The sequence below is a fragment of the Squalius cephalus genome, assembly GCF_949319135.1.
Source record: "Squalius cephalus genome assembly, chromosome: 8".
In the NCBI taxonomy this organism is placed as follows: Eukaryota; Metazoa; Chordata; class Actinopteri; order Cypriniformes; family Leuciscidae; genus Squalius; species Squalius cephalus.
The window spans coordinates 3590313-3608480 of NC_137129.1; the positions used below are offsets into that span (position 1 = coordinate 3590313).

An 18168-nucleotide genomic window follows, 5' to 3' on the forward strand; every position below is an offset into this window, starting at 1 on the left:
CTGAATTCAAAGCTCAAAGGTATGTGCTGAAAAGCATGAATTTCTACTCTCATGAAGAAAAGCTCTATGGAAATGAAGCCCTTTGTGTCGCACCATCTCATTGTGTCAAATCCCTCTCGTTGAAAGACGTGCTCAGTCCTTGAGATCAGCCGTATCAGCGGCGCCCTGCAGTGACAGACTCGCTCTGCTCTGAGCCTCACGTCAGAGTCATCCACCATAGGTTAGTCACTGTAATGAAGCTGCAACAATGGCCTGATGACGCGTTCGCATGTCAGTAAGACTTCAGGCTCTGAGTATGTGATAAGTGTGCTACAGATATAGCCACAGGCTTCTCTCCTGATCAAGTGTTGGTGAATGTGTCATGATGTACTCATATGATGTCTGTTATGGTGTTACTCAGAGAGACCACGCTCTCGGGTAGGGCGAAGTATAACCTGTTTACTGCAGGGCACCCATAACCTCATAGTGACACTGTAACCTAATAGTTTATCCAACCCTCAGGTCTACTTTCACGACGTTCATGGTCTTTTTCTCAGCGGGGTTCGGCCATTTGCCCGCCTTCCCCTGACTTACCAGTAATTGAGCAGGATCAAAAGAGTAAATGCAGCTGCATCCACTGAAACGCTTTCTAATGGTACCTTTGAACAGTCAGAGAAACATCCACATCCCCTAATTTGCTCATCTCACTTAGTGCAAAGAAACTGGGTGGCCTGAAGGTGTTGTGCTGAAGATCGACTAGGGTTTTAGCAGTGAATCAGGGGCAGAGACAGAAATGTGGACCCCTAATTGCTCCAACACCCTATTCCTGCTCTGATAGATTGCACGGGTCATAATATGCCTGGTCATTGATTTATAAACGTGTTTATTTTCAAGAGGATATTGCATTAATTGTGTTCCACAACTTGATTTAGCATGCATTTAAGGCCTGTAACTATGGAGGACCACAAGTGTCACGGAAACAGTAATAAAGCATATTTGCATATTAAAAGCAATGAGAATAGAATAACACTGCTAAATGAAACTTTTAGCAAATCTCAAATTTAAAATAAGAATATTTTTATTTAATGCCTAAGTTCACTCATCGTATTTAACATCTTTGACTTTAATAATTTGAATAAATTTTATTTATAATTTCAGTTGTCATTTTAATCTTACTTTATGTGCTTTTGTCATTTTAATTAGTTTGACATAGTTTTGAGTATTTTTTTTTTATAGCTTTACTTTTTTCAGATTTAATAATTTTAGTACTTAAACTTATTTCAGCTAGTTCCCAAGACAGCATTTCTATTCTATTAGAGGATTTTCCTCTAATATATATAATTTATTTCAGCTTTATTTCAGTTACATTTTTAATTTAAATGTATTTTTTACATTTATTTAATCAAACAAGTACATTGTTTTAATTGCACTAGACATCCACAGTAAAATGCAGTTTGATGCCGATAATCAATAAATTGAATTTTACTGTGGATGTCTAGTTTTAATTGCACTAGAATGTCACATAGACTTTGCCTCCCTTTCATTCAACATCTCAGGCTTCCATAATTATGAATATTGACGCTTTTGTCTCCACAAGTGCGGATGTGATTTTTCAGCATGGAGGTTTGAAGCAGTGACTCACTCGTGTTAGTCACAATTACCTCCCCCATTTGTCTTCCTTTATTTATATGTCTATTTTCCAGGCACAGATACACAATACTCATTTTAGTCCTTGAGTCAACACAGCTGCACTCGACACCTTGAATGTCTCTCTGAATATCACGTCATTGTTGGCCAACTTTGTTATAGCAGTCCACCTTTTTGCAGCAACTAAGCAGTTCTGTTCTTTCGTTTTCCAAAATAATGAAATCTCCACAGTCCGGATTTACATTCTCTGGATTTTGTCCTAAAATACAGGAATAAAGTGATTTGAGGGCTAGCATAAACCCTCAGAGTATATGAACTCGGGACGTCATTCCATGTGAAAGACTTCCAGATATAGACCATATTTCTCACTAGGGGTTTTCCTTCATTGGATCTGAGGTCAGAAAGGGTTACTCAAGAGGGAGAGACAATCCAATGCAGTAAAAGACAATTGGTCAAGATGCACAGTAGGCCAGAGGTGACCTTACAGGTGAAGTTACACAGGTGCTGTGCTCCACTTTACTTCAGCACACTGGTTTATTAAAGCAGGAGACCAGCTGCGTCCTTCACATTCACAGCTCCTCCATGAGCATGTTGGAATCAAAACACTTTCTGCGCTTCGTACCGAAACCATCGCCTGTGGGAGAGAAAAAAAATATCGACCATTGGCTCTCTTACACTTGCATCTGTGTACTAGCTTTTCTGGCTGACTATGATTGTTTTTTTTTTTTTTTTTTTTTTTATGGTTTTTTGGGCATTTTTTTCCTTTATCTTAATAGGATAGTATAGGATAGCCAGGTCACCTGAAGTGCAATCGCGCTACATGTTGGAGCACTGCCCACAAGGCTTTTTCATGTTTGAATGTTCAAAAAACACATTATTTTCCCCATATTGGGAAAATCCATTGTTGCAGCTCCTCTCTTCCCAGTCTGCCAGTAACGCTCTGGGGTGTGTTTCCCAAACAACGCCGTAACTCTAACTTCACTACCATAGTGCGATGCATCGTTGAAGAAATCAACTAGCTAGTCACGACCATTTCCCGAAATCATATTGTCACAAATTGGTCGTTCAACCACGCTGGTTTATGACGTCAGGCACGTGGTGGAGTAATAACTTCTTTTAATGAAACTGTTTGAGTTTGAATTAACGCTAGATGTTTTGCTATAAATTACAGACATGGCATCTGAGGACTATTTCTCATTATTCTCAGTTATTTTGCTTTATTTCCAGATTCAATCATAGGCTCGTTCTTACATAGTCGAGCACGTTCACACATGTGCACTCTTCAAAATAACACTTTAAATCTCTTGACAAACTAAAAGACGTAAATGACATTTGTATGTATTCTAAATAAAAGACACAGGTTGTACTGAATGTCAGCTTGCTTATTTGGCTCAAGATAAGGATTTATTGAGTCCACATGTCATGCAAACTAGAAACTCTGCTTCTAACCACAGGTGGAGGGCTGTCGTTCCAACCACACAACTTTGCGATGCTGTTTGCAAATGTTCGTTAGAACGATGGTTTCGGGAAACACCGACTCGTTGAACTATGCTGATAACGATGGAACTTGCAAACATAGTTGGCTAACGATGCTTTTGGGAAATGCACCCCTGTTTAGTTCCTATTTCTATGAAGCCCCTCCTTCTGAAAAGCACACTGTGCTCTGATTGGTCGGCTGGAGCAGTGTGTTGTGATTGGTCAAGTGCTTCGAGCGTGTTTGGGAAATGTCCCGCCCCTTACCATAACCACCAGTTTCAACACACTATTAACTAACTCAACCAGGCCCCGCCCCTTTATTCTGCATATTAATTATTTAAATGAGGAATATTGTGACGTGTTTGTTCCCGGAAGAAACTCAAGACTACAATGGAGGCGTTTCAGGGAGTTCAGAAACAGTGCTCACTGATATAGAGAATAATTATTCAACTTGTTGTATTGTATTCTTCAAATTAGCTTTTTTGGTGCTCCACAGATAAAAAAAATATATCACCATAAAAGTCGAGAATGATATGAGAGTGTGTAAAAGACAGAATGCATTTGTTTGTAAGTTATCATGATGCTATTCAGGGAGTTAGAAATACCTTGGTTTGTAGAGTGTAGGATTTAAAGGTCACTGGTTTATTCATGAGTTTCAGCAGAAACCTGTCAGACGGTATTTATTTTGTAGTGGTTATGTGTAGTGGTTAAGATTTAGGGCTAATAACCAAACGGATACCGGTTTGATACATGCAAGGAGCAAAGCTATTGTGCCCATGAGCAGGGGGAACCATTCGATGGTGACCTTATGTGTAGGTCATGGTTTCAATAAGTAAAAATAAATGTACAAGTCATAGAAACATATTTCTACTGGCTCCTTTCATGTGGTAATACATAATGATGCCATTCTTCAGCATCTTTATCCTTCCCTCAATTTCCAGATATCCAGTTGTAAGAGTTTATGAGGTGTCATTATTGGAGTAATTTTGCCAATCCAGAAAAGTGACACAGAACTATATGTGAGAGTACAGACTGAGTGTGTGAAAGATGCTATTGGAGATGTAACTATACAGAAGAGAGACAAGGGAAATGATAACACAATGGAGGTGAAAGAGGGCAAGAGGATGTCTGAAATGTCTGGAGCAAAGCAATCTGTCGGCTGGAATGAAAGCTCAAATAAAGTGGGAGGCTTAACTGGAAAAGCAGTATCCACAATACTATATAATATATAGCCTAATATGGTATATATTATATTATATTATATTATATTATATTATATTATATTATATTATATTATATTATATTATATTATATTATATTATATTATATTATATGTATTATTGTTTTGCATATAACAACCTTATATAACATAATGTAAATATACTTTACCAAAGTCTATGCATCCTCATCCTATAAAATAATTATAAAAATGGATACTGCCTCCCTTGAGTCCCTTGAAATCCTGCTTTGTGGCCATTAAGCTTTCCAAAAAATGAATAGCCCTGCTTTTTTTTTTTTTCTCCCCATATTTCCTAATCATCTAAATCCCAGACAGGCCTGTTTTCTCTATCACAGAAGACGTGTTGTGTAGGATTAGGTTAGTGATCATTACAAAGCCTACCTTTACTAATGAGCTAGTGTCAGCCACTACCCTGTGACAGTGTGTGTGTGTGTGTGTGTGTGTGTGTGTGTGTGTGTGTGTGTGTGTGTGTGTGTGTGTGTGTGTGTGTGTGTGAGAGACAGTCAGCGTGATGAGAGTGTGACTCGAGCAGGCTGATTAAAGCAGGTGCGGAGTGTGTTTGCGGTGGATTTGTGTGTGTGCATGGGAGACAGCTGGAGGGCTTTGCCTGGGTTATTAGAGGACTGAGGAGCCATCAGGATCGATCAGCTCCGCCAAAACGACCCGACATGTAACCGATGCCCCTTTAATTAATCCTCATCACCCAGCAACACACACACACACACACACACACACACACACACAAAGATATGCAGTGAATTTGGAAAGTCACTATAGACTCCCTTGAAGTATCGATGCGTCCCTCCTGTCTCCATGGAACATCAGACCTATCCTGGATAATAGGAGTGCGCTATCAGTGATTAAATGTTTTGAATTAGCAGAGAAACGAGTAGGGCCATGTCATTTCCATGCAAATTAAATCACAATTACTAAAGTGCAGTTATTTCATGAAATTATTATTTTTTTTAATTCATAAACTATGTATGTATGTATGTATACATAGTTTATGAATTAAAAATTAATATTTCATGAAATAACTGCAATTTAATTTTAATTTGCATCATGGAAATCACATGGCCCTACTCGTTTCTCTGCTAATTCAAAACATTTAATCACTGATGCATGCATATATATATGGAATATATGGAACCTTATGGAATATACACATGTGAGACAGAGTATCTCCCGTATCTAGGTATCTCCCTTTTGCCTTCAGAACTGCCTTAATTCTTTATGGCACAGATTCAACAAGGTGCTGGAAACATTTCTCTGAGATTTTGGTCTATATTGTCATGATAGCATCATGCAGTTTCTGCAGATTTGTCGGCTGCACGTTCATGATGTGAATCTCCCGTTCCAGCACATCCCAAATGTGCTCTATTGTATTGATATCTGGTAACTGTGTGTATAGTGATCTCATGAAACCAGTTTGAGATGATTTGAGCTTTGTGACGTGTGTTATCCAGAAGATGAACACTGTGGTCATAATGCTCAGCAACAATACTCAGGTACCAAGAGGTCCAAAGTGTGCCAAGAAAATATCCTCCACACCATTACAGCACCAGCAACCTGAACCGCTGATACAAGGCAGGATGGATCCACGTTTTCACGATGTTTACGCCAAATTCTGCCCCTTCCATCTGAATGTCGCAGCAGAAATCAAGACTCATCAGATCAGCAGATGTTTTCCCAATCCTCTACTGTCCAGTTTTGGTGAGCCTGTGTGAATGATAGCCTTAGTTTGCTGTTCTCGGCTGACAGGAGTGACACCGGTGTGATTCTTCTCCTGCTGAAGTCCGTCTGCTTCAAGGTTTGACTTGTTGTGTGTTCAGATGCTCTTCTGCAGACCTCGGTTGAAACAAGTGGTTATTTGAGTGTTGAGTTACTGTTGCGTTTCTATCAGCTGAACCAGTCTGGCCATTCTCCTCTGACCCTTAGGCATTAAAAAGGCATTTTCACACACAGAACTGGATATCTCCTCGTTCTCACCCTTCTCTGTAAACCCTAGAGATTGTTGTGTGTGAAAATCCCAGATGATCAGCAGTTTCTGAAATACTCAGCGCAGTCTGGCACCAACAACCATGCCACGTTTGCATCACAGGAATAAATTACATTGCCTTAGAACATAAAACACAGTTTTTAATATAAAAAAGTCTTCCCGACCCCTGTGGTGCATCTCTTCAAAGACACATTCTGTAATCTACATACTCAAGCATGCATGACGCTCATGTTGCTCATGATGCTCGTGGTGTGTTCCCAGCGTACAGCGGCTCGTGTGAATGTGAACTCTTTGTCCGGAGGTGCTGTCAGAGTTCAGGTCATGGGTAGTTCAATTTCTAAACACATGCATACTGAAAAAAGTATTCACTCAGTGTTTCACCACAGTAAATGCTTGGTTTTGAATGTGAAATTGCTGAAAATACTATTCAGTAAAGAAATGCACAGTAAAATTGTGTCTATAACAATAATATTATTTTAGATTATGATGTGAAACTCTGAATCACATAATTAAAAAATGCAATGCTCACATTTAATTCTTTATTATATTTTGATTTGAATAATGGTTCGAATTTTGATTAGACAGTTTTCATGATAAAATTGAATAAAACTTACTGAATTTCAGAGCAATAAAGCAGAATTTGGTAATAAGTAAATAAGTAAAACATTGGGCCCAACACGAGAAAGGACCAAAAGATTGAGTGCTTGACTTTATTAAATTAGCGAATTACTGAAACGCTTTGTTCAGCCATCTATAATAAAAACCCTGCTTAATGTTGCCAAACTCTAATGCCAAACACTGTAATCTTATAGCTTTTGTTTTGTATTATCGTTCCGTTATGGATCCAATCAAGATACATATTACATGCATGATTTAGACCATCATTGTGATTAATGGCACGCTCAAATGTGTGACCCACTGTGCGTCTTCACTCTTAATTCGTGTGACAGTAGACGCTTAATCCCAACAATTATCACTCAACAAACAAAGCTCGGTCTACCAGACAGACGTGATGTAAGACCTCTCGTGTAATTCTTCACACCATCTCGCCACCGCGTTCCAATAGCATTATCTGGCCTGTGATTGATAGTTTGATCAGTTCTCCTCCGCCTCGTCCTTCTCTCCATTTTCCGCTCATGCTAACGGCATGCTGTGTGAGGGAGCTGATCTGTCATCGTTCTCGTTCTCTGTCTCACTCATACCGCCTCAAGAATGTTCTTTTTGTGCGTGGCAGCAGGGGTTAAATGCATTCTATACATTGCTAGGAGCTCACTCTCTCTCTCAGTGACATGTGTCAGTGTAGATTGTGTGCCGGTGCGAAAGGGGGATGCGCGGTGATGATGAGGGCCTGGCATCAGTGACATTTAAGAGATCCAGACAGAAATTATGGGGCAATGGGGCAAAAGGTTGTTTTTTACGCTTTGATAAGAATGTAAATGTGTACCTTGAAATGCAATGTAAGTCGCTTTGGATAAAATGCATAAATCTAAATGTAAATGTACGCTCATCTTTTGCCTGCAAAAATTGGCTGAGCAACAGTAAATTTGACCGCACCTTAAGAAATGAACTTTTGTGTATCAGGGTGGAAAAAACACTTTGCATTTTCCAGAATGCATTACTTGTTTGCAATTATAACTTCTTTGCAATTACAATTCAGTAAATTCCACTTCCTCTCATTCCATTTGAACCTCCTTTGGTGTGTGGACAATTCAATTCAGATTCCAACGAATGAACCGATAGGAACCGAGTTTTCCAATTCTGATTTTTGCACAACCCTGGTAGGCACATATTTGTGTGCATTTTTTAACTATAGGAACTGAGGAACCAAGAGATATCAAGATACGCTGGTACAAAAACAGCTGTGTGCATTTCACACACATTTCCCTTCGTAACTCTACATTTCACGGCTTCCTCAAGTACATCAAGCTTTCTCTCCAAGGATCTCTCTCATCAGGCTCTCAGGTGTGTTTTCTCACGTCCTTCAGGTTGTCTTCAAGATCCTCTGAATCATAGGTCCTACCTTGAGGATACTGCTGTCATAGAATTAAGAAGTCGAGCATTAAGAAGACAGCTTGCCCTCATCCAGTGACAACAGTTTTCCCATGAAATCTGAATGTCAAAATAAGTTTGCTGATTAGTTGTAGCTGATATACACTAAAATCTTACAAACACCTTCATAGTAGACATATTCTGGTAGCCCTATCAAATATTAAGTGATGTGAAAAAGCAACACCTTCAGGTCAGGAGTGAATACTTCAGTGTTGTTTTGGTTGCTAGAATGGACACATTTGATTTGTCTTGTGGATTCAGTCTTCATATTAGACCACAGTTAGTTGGAGCCATACGTGGTGCTGAAGGACTATATCTGGTTATAGTTTATTTTATAAACATTAAGACTTGTCTTCTTTTTATACAGGCTCTGTCTCAATTTAGTGTGCTAATTTGCATTATATGGGCTATGCATCAGTAATACTAGTGAGTCAATATTTGACATGTGGCATGCATGAAATGCTTTGTACACGGACAACTCACTAGGTTTTTAGACTATATATATGTAATACTGTAATATCTCTGATTTGTGACTTTTTTTTCCCCCTTAGCATATTTGGATGGGGAATATTCTCACTCATTCTGATTGGGGCAATTGTTTCAGGTCTACTGAGAATTAGAAGTAAGGAATGGGAATAAAATATTCCTTTCATCTGACCTTTCCATTTAAGAAGACTTGGTCATTGGGGAGTGCAGTTTAATAATTAATTAAAGGGAAAGCCTTGCTTCCTTTAGAAATCTAATTTATCTGTAGAAAAGCTTTTCTTTGAGGTTTAATAATAATATGGCATCCAAAGTCCTCTGGCAGGTTAGCAAATTTCTACTTACCTGTGGATTAAGTTCTGTGTTGATTTTAAAATTAAAAGAATAGTCATTAACATCTGATTAGTTTTTTTTTTTTTTTTTTTTTTTGTGACAGTTTATTTAAAGCCTTTATGCATAATGCATTATATAATTTCATAAATAATTGCAACTAAAGTTAAAATGAATTATAATATTTGCAGATTCCTTGTTACATCTGGTTGTTTGTCATGTGTTTTAATGCATTCAATTTGGTGTTCAATGAATAGATAAGTATTATAATGTATTCGCGAGACCATACAATGCATTATAAGGTGCATTACAAAGCATAATTAAAAATACGTTTATAATGCACGATATATAAAAGCTTTAAGTAAAGTGTTATTGTCAATGAAATGTGACAGTGCTGCTACATTTAGCAGTAAACCTCATTGAGCATTTACTGTCTAAATGAGCAACTATGACTGAATGCATTCAGCTGCATCATTCAGAGTACAATAGTCACTGATTGACCAACATTTACCAGGTTCAAGGCATCAGAGATTTTGCTTGGGGGAGTTTTATGATCTAAGCGAAATTCTAGTTGTCTTTACAGTTTTACAGATGTGCATGCTGGTTTACCATACTGTAGATGATCGGTGTCCAAAATGTTAGGTACAAAAACTGAAATGTTTATTGTCGTTTTCCATGTTCAAACATCACTTACTAGTGCATAAATGAATTTAAAAATAAATTCAAGTGCATTAGCGGAACGGTCTGAATTGAAATGGAATCGATCCCAACCCTATTGCACAAATTCAGTTGTTCTTATTCAGGTTGAATGCAGAAACTGCTAAATGCTCTCAAAAGGAATTAAAGCAGATTCAAATCGATACAGGATTGTACAGATAGGTCTTGTTTAAGAGGGGTCTTGGCTAGAGTTTGGGTAAAAACGAGCTTGATCTTTCTTTATTTCTTTCTGTTTTAAAGCCAGAGTCTTGCCAGACTACTCAGCTTCATTGTTAGGGGTAAGAAAGATGTGATGTGGAAATGCTGACCCAGGTGGCGCCAGCCTTTGTTGTAAATATGGGGTGGCAGGAGGAAGCACGAGCGAAAGACAGAGAAAAAGAGAAAAGAGTGGCCAGCTGCCAAGGTAAAAAAGAGACAAATCTTTGCCAACGAAACCTGGTGCTAGAAGAGAGGAAGAGCATACCGCCTCGCCTCACACCTCAGTAATTAGCGTGAACATCTACATAGTGTCAGGATCAACAAACAGCTTGAGAAAAGAGCAAGACATGCTTCTATCTCTTCAAGAAAATGAGCAATTAGCAGTGTGTAGATATAATAATATGCACAAAGTGATAAACACTTGAAGGAAGCAGATTATTAGTGGCACTTTGACCATCTTAGACCAGCTAGAAACCATCTAAAATGTTCCAAATCATAGCTTCCATAGGTTTCTAAACATGTTTACTTGTTTCATTAGCGGTTTTGACTACCACTCAATTCCCAACTGGGAGCTGGTTTGTTTCTGATCCAAGATGGTCCATCTTAGATGACAGCTAATGACTAATTTGGATCAGCTAGAAACCAATATGTTTTTAAGCACTGCTTCTAGGTGTTATGGAATATTTCCACCGGTTTCTAGTTCGTCCAAGTTGGTCATTAACTGTTAGACTACTACTTAAAGGGTAACTCTCGCCAAAATGCAACCTAGGGTCTTTTTGTTAATCTACTCGAGGCAAACTTTCGTTTAAAAGCATAATTAGAATGGAAACACCACTTTTAAGTTTTTTTGACCGTATTTTCGTTTTAGGTTAAATGCCTTGTGAATGATAGCATCAAAAATCGCTATTAAAACATTAAGAAGGCTCGACACAACATGAAACTTTGCTGGAAGTATCACCAGGGGCTCTACACATGAACTCGAGCATTGATAACATTGTTTGTGTACACAGAGTTTACTAAAAAGAAAGATTTTGAACAACAAAGTTTCATGTTGTGTCGAGCCTTCTTAGTGTTTTAAAAATAGTGATTTTTGATGCTATCATAGAAGTGCCCCATTCACTCCCATTCACAAGGCATTTAACCTAAAACGAAAATACGGTCAACCTTAAAAGTGTCGTTTCCATTCTAATTATGCTTTTAAACAAAAGTTTGCCTCGGGTAGATTAACAAAAAGAGCCTAGGTTGCATTTTGGCGAGAGTTACCCTTTAATCCCCAACTGGTAGCTGGTTTGTTGCTGCTTCAAGATGGCCCGGGTTAGATGGCTAACTAACGACTAGCTTGGACCAGTTAGAAACTAAATAATATATTTCAAAGCACAGCTTACAGGTGGTTTGGAATATGTTAACTGGTTCCTAGTTGGTCCAAGACACCAAACCGACGGCAAATGAAATAGCACTGATGAAAACCGACTGTGTTGTCGCCTCGCGTCGGGGAAAATCTGTGCTTGAACACACCAGACTGCCAACTAGCATGCGCGTTCTACGTCTGCGTTTAAAGGAGATAACTGTCTTTTTAAGCAGGTATATTTGTCGATATACGTCATTCAAAAAGGGAAAGCAAAACTAAGACTGCAGGTATACAAACCATAAACAAAGCAGCGCTTGCTTACCATTTTGAATACCAATCATGCTGTCCACGTTCATTATTCCACTCCGCTCGTGATTATGAATATATTTCTGCATTCGAATGCTCAGGTAAGATGATGTAAAATTAGAACAGCCTTTCTGTCTGTGCCGTCATGACTTTGCTCGCTTTCATCACTTTTGCTCTTATTCTCGTGCACTGACTCGTTCGCTAAACTGAACAGCCGATCAGAGTTCTCTCTCTCTCTCTCAAAAAAAAACCCAACAAAAAACAGATGGCGTCCGACTAAAAAAACTAAGTCTGCCGATGCAAAAAAAAAAGCATGGTTGCTGGTTTGTTCCTGGTCCAAGATGGTGGAGGCTAGATGGCCAGCCAGTGACTAGCTTTGACCAGATAGAAACCAGAGAATATGTGTCAAAACCCTGATGTTAAGGTATTTTGTAACATGTTAACTGGCTTCTGTAGCTGATCCAAGATGGTCAGCGTGAAAGGCAGCTGGATTGTTAGCAAATGTCTCCATCAAATAGTGGTGCACTGCAAAAAAATGCTTTTCTTACTTAGTATTTTTGTCTGGTTTCCAGTCCAAATATCTAAAAATTCTTAAATCAAGATGCATTTACTAGACAAGTCAAATTAGATAAGATATTATGTCTTGTTTTCTGGGGGAATTGATCAAAATTGAGTTTTTGCTTAAAACAAACAAAATTAGCTGTCCATGAGGTAAAAAAATAATATTAATATTCAAACAGAAACAAGATTATATTTCTTACCCCATGGACAGATAATTTAGCTTGTTTTAAGCAAAAACTCACTTAATTTTGAAAACAAAATATCTTATGGCATTTTACTTTAGTAAATACATCTAGATTTAAGATTTTTTTATTTTTTATATTTGGACTGGAAAGTAAGAAAATTTTTTTTTGCAGTGTGATTTTAGAGGTTTTGGCATTCCCGACGGACGCATCCAACAATTACATGTTAGGTAATAGTTCACCTAACATATCTAATGGGAAAAAAGGGGTTTGTGCTTCATGTCTTTAAAATGAGTATGTCTGCTTACTATGCTGAATAAATGGAAAAATCATTTAACTGATCACCATAGCACCATTAATATTGAACAAATGTTTCTATTTGAACATCTTCTTAAATCCTTGTAAAATTAAATAAATTGTGGCTAGTTAAATTTGGGCAAGCCTACGTCTTCCAAACTTTTCATTAGTGTTAGTGATCTCCTTTAGATCACTGCCTCAAGTTGATGTTGCATTGTGTTTGTGTGAGCCAAGATTTTACCGCCTTCCTTTATAAGAAGCTTATATCCTGTCCTTAAACTCTCTACCCTACAACATGAATCACCAATAAACTTTTGAGATCATTCCCTCAAGCCATACATCTACTCTGTATTAAACTTAAAAAAAGAAGCCTGTAATGTTCGTAATGGGCAGAGGCGGTCAGATGATTCATTGATTCTTCTCAATAAGCTCATGATCACCTCAGCTACAGCAAATATAACATAATCTCCTGAAAATGTAGGTTTGTGAGTTTTTTCTCTGTACTTCTAGAGATGTGTAGGTGCCCTAAGTCCACATAACCAGCTCTTCTACACTTCTCCTCTATCCCCCATGTTAATTAGTCCCTTAAGGGAGAGAAGAGAGATAAATAGTAAATCTTAATTAGTTGGGTTTTTTCATTATGGCCATGTCAGTTTGTTTTATCAGCAGCTTCTCAAATGCTATGCTGAGCTCTTTTAGCTTGTGTATTAGACGGAGTGGGCTAAAATATCTGTATTAATCTTTTTACTTAAGGAAGGGTGAGAACTGGACGATCTTCCAGCTGTCTTCCATCTCTGGGGACTCTCATAAGGGGGACACACTCGCAATGGAAGAGATTTATTTCCTTATCAATGAAAAACTAGCTCTCTGTGTGTAGCGTTTACTTCTCTTTAACCTAAATTACTCTCTAAGCTAATCTTATCACGGCTAGAACCATGTGATATGGTCCCTGGAAACTATCTTAGTAAATTCCACAAACTACTTAAACAATTGATTCATATGGCGAATCTCAAAACACTGTGTTTAGCTTTAAAAATTTTATCTTTTTCTAAACTTGCTAATGCGCTAGTCATCTAATATTTTACATCTTGTCAATGATAAACTGTAATTTTCTCTTGCTGTTCTACAAATTGTGGCTTGTAGGTGCATATAAATCTAATCTTCCCCTAAAAACGAACAAATTAAGACTTGCAGGCACAGCTAACAGCTGTTCTTTATTTTATTGTAGCTTTTATTGAGCAACAGTTCTTAAAAACGGCAATGAAAAATACTATTTTATAAAATAATTTATTTTAGTAATAATTGTATGCAGTGCAATATTTCCTCACATATCCCCGGACCTGATTCTAGCCCACTACAAAGATGCATAATAAAATATACATTACGTATGATGCTGAAGCAAGTGTGGCATTTCTTATTGCATCATAAACACAAATTATTGCGGCAACAGTAAATTCCACTTTAGGCTAAATCTTAGTTCTCTGCATTCGTTGTGCAGTCTGTGATTTTAATAAAGGTTTATCTATGCATGCACAAAAAATGCCAATGGTGATCTACTAATTTCGTTTACGTGTTATTGCATCTTTCAGATGCGCAAAACCACATGCATGTTTTTTCTTAATGAATATGATTAGGTGTCCTTTCATATGCATAAATTATAGTGTGGTGCCAATGCAAACAGATTAAATTGCATCGGCAAGTGATTTATAATGCTCGAAAATCATTCAGATTTGGTAAATGCATGTGCAAATTCATTACAACCGATACGCAGATATTAATTTGATTCAGGTATTACGATCATAATGATGAAAATGGGTTTCCACTGAATATCAGGGTTTTCAAATTTGAAGATATCGTATGCTGGTATAGATAGACTATTAATGACATGAATATATAATTATCTTTACTACATATATTATAGATGTGTCAAACCATTTAGCAAAATCCCCCATAATACATCATACCCAAAAAACACACATATTCTGATAGATCGCAAACGCAAAACAGTTCTGTGGGATTTTAGTAAACCAGGTCTTTCGTTACTAGATCTCCCTTCTGTCATGTAATTTTAATCTTAAGTCAGACCCACTGGATGTTGTCATAGCAAATCTACAACCCACAAAACTGACCATCAGTGACCATATGACTGGCTTGCCTCCTCACAGACACAGCCAGTCCCCTCGCTCTCAACTAATCATTGTTTGTGTGTGCCTGTGTGTGTGTGTCTCTGTGTGTGTGTATGTGTGTGCCTGTGTGCGTGATAGAGAGCTTCTTCCTCAAACTCCTTGGCGACCACGTTGGTGCTAATTTCCCATGGCAGCTTATGGTGCAATTAGAGCCTGGAGGGCCTCCACCCTTCACACTGAATCACTGACGGGCCACTGAACAATCAGGGGCGGCAGGAAGCAGATCATACACATGTCTAGGCTTGGGAAAGATATAATGAATCGTTTTGACAAAATAAAAAATAAAAATCCATCCATCCATCCATCCATCCATCCATCCATCCATCCATCCATCCATCCATCCATCCATCCATCCATCCATCCATCCATCCATCCATCCATCCATCCATCCATCCATCCATCCATCCATCCATCCATCCATCCATCCATCCATCCATCCATCCATCCATCCATCCATCCATCCATCCATCCATCCATCATTTTTTTTCTAAGTTAAATCAGATTATTCAGACTATGTCATGAGCATGTGATGATTATCACAGTCTACTGTACAGCCCAGGGCCAGTGAGCACATACACGCATATACTCATACACGTTTGCTACCTTAAAGCTTAGAGACTGATGTGTGCAGACAGATGAAAACCCTACAGATGTGAGCGAGCTGAATACTGGGTTAATGTGGTTCATTGTGGCCACATTCCCACAAATACTCCAAAGATTGTCCCAGCTCACCGTTGATTAGATCTGGACAGACTTTGCCTTCCAAACTGCTCAGGTTTTGTGTTGTAATATGCGATAGAACTGGTTGGGTTGATTCATTCATCATCAGGTTGGATTGCGGGAAAATTGGGTTGCTTGAGTCACTCCTGTGTTGAATTCGTGGGTGAGAGAGAGCAAAATGGCGGTCCGATTGAGGCGGACCCAGATCAATTCTTAAAATGTGGCAATAAATTACAACTTGCAAAGCTCAAAGGAATACTAATTCACTGCCTAGGTGCTGCCATGTGCATCATCAAGTGCACAGCTGTCTTCTGTGACAGAATAGCGGTTATATTCTCTTCACTGTTGTCATTGACTGTGATCATAAAATGTAGTTTAATTCTATTTTAACCGACAATGCACTCCTTGGTAATGGGAAGCATGGTTGTGTGTGTTTTTCAATTGTTTGATGTAAAGTTATCCCAAAATGAATACCATCGACAGAGTAAAAACACCTCTGTGAATAATATAGGATTTCCATTGGCCTCATGACAGTAGCTTCTAATTGAAGATTGCTTTAATTATACAAACAAGCTTTCCTTCACTCAATATGTTATTGAATTCCACTCAAAGCTCGTGAGACAGATTCTCTTCGAAATAAGTCATGGTTTCACAATGGCTAATAAAACAGTCAGGAACGAACGCCAATCCTCAAGCTTACACTCTCAACTTAACTGTATAGTTTACAAATAAAGGGCTAGTTCACTCACAAATTAAAATGTTTAAACTTGGTGTGGCATGACACGCAAGAACCAATCAGATTTGACATGTTGAATGTGATTTTAGCTGCTGATTAAGAAATGTGATGGTTGTGTGTCTTTGATACAGTAGTGTGCATAAACATGTATTTATCATTGTGGTATGGAATTTAAGACATCTATAAATGTATAATATATATATAAAAAAAGGGGATGCATTACTGTAGGAATTGGTAATCGTGGATTTCATATATTAGCAATTGTAAACAGGTGTTTTTATGAGCACAAACTTTTTTTTTCATCTTTTTTGCAGACTTCCCCATATTTTATGATTTCACCATTAATCTTGATTATTCTAGAAGTGAGGACACAAAATCTTAATACACACCTAAACCATCTCCATATAAGGACTTTCCACACAACCTTGCCTACATATAAAACACACACACACACACACACACACACACACACACACACACACACACACACACACACACACACACACACACACACGTAATGTTTCTGATGTCTCCAGCACTGCTGACCTTAGTGAACACTGCTCTCTTTTTGCTTTACAGGTTTCATATATACATGTGGTGGAACATTAAAAGGAAGGAATGGGACCATTGAAAGTCCTGGTTTTCCATATGGATATCAGAACGGGGCAAACTGTACGTGGGTTATTGTAGCAGAGGAGGGCAACCGAATTCAAATAGTCTTTCAGTCATTCGCGGTGGAGGAGGACTATGACTTTTTATCCCTCTACGATGGACACCCGCATCCAGCTAACTTCAGGACGAGGTGGGTGCTGTTTATAATGACCCGTTTTCATGATGCCATAAGCATATCTGCATCATTACTGTATCAGAAGAATAAAATACAGAGCATTGTACATATCTGATCATGGAAGAATGAAGAAAACACTTTGCTGAGTATAATTTACGGTGTGCCTGTAAGCAACTTGACTGTGATGCCAAATGAAAGTGCTGCCAAGAACTCTCCCTGAATAATTACACACACACACACACACACACACACACACACACACACACACACACACACACACACACACACACACACACACACACACAAAATAAGCACTATATTCTAACTTGGCCATTGTTTCATGGACTCCTCTATCTTTACAATCGACTCTCAGCCATATAAAGTTACATGAATAAAAGCTATATAGCTACATACGGTTAAGTCTTTAATTGAAGAACACAGATTTGTAAGGCTTTGAATGGGTTTAACACTAAATTCTCTGCAAAGAAAATAAGCATGTCTTCTACTAAAATGACCATTTTATAAGTCCACAGTGACAACCCCAGTGTGCACATGTGCATAAAGGGTAAATGACGGCTACCCAGGTTGAATTTATTTGCATGTCTGTGCTGTTTATAGTCAGATCTGGGCAATATCATAGTGGACATGACTGTTGGAAATCCAGACAAAACAGTGTATGTGTTTGTTACAGGTGAATGATTCCCAGTGCTTATATTTCACTATGTGTATCAGCAATGTCATGTACTGAGACAGCAGACAAGGATGTTAAAATGGGACATACATCTAGTATAATGCGCAGTAAATATATTTGTAAGGTATAGGGAAGTTGACCTAACATGTCCATGGATTTTTCTTTTTTAATCACCAGATTTATATTTAAAATCTATACGAATTTATCTCATCTTGTACCTGGTCGAGTTTTTTTCC

General features: G+C 38.1%; 1 protein-coding gene across 4 annotated transcripts in view; it reads left to right on the forward strand.

The window, feature by feature from the left end:
* csmd3b (CUB and Sushi multiple domains 3b) overlaps positions 1 to 18168 on the forward strand; it is a 457418-nt gene that overhangs the window by 39154 nt on the left and 400096 nt on the right. For all 4 annotated transcript variants that reach the window (XM_079879070.1, XM_079879071.1, XM_079879072.1 and 1 more), the window contains exon 2: positions 17034 to 17256. In XM_079879070.1, coding sequence (XP_079735196.1) covers positions 17034 to 17256 — 223 coding nt within the window. The remainder of the gene's footprint in view (positions 1 to 17033; positions 17257 to 18168) is intronic.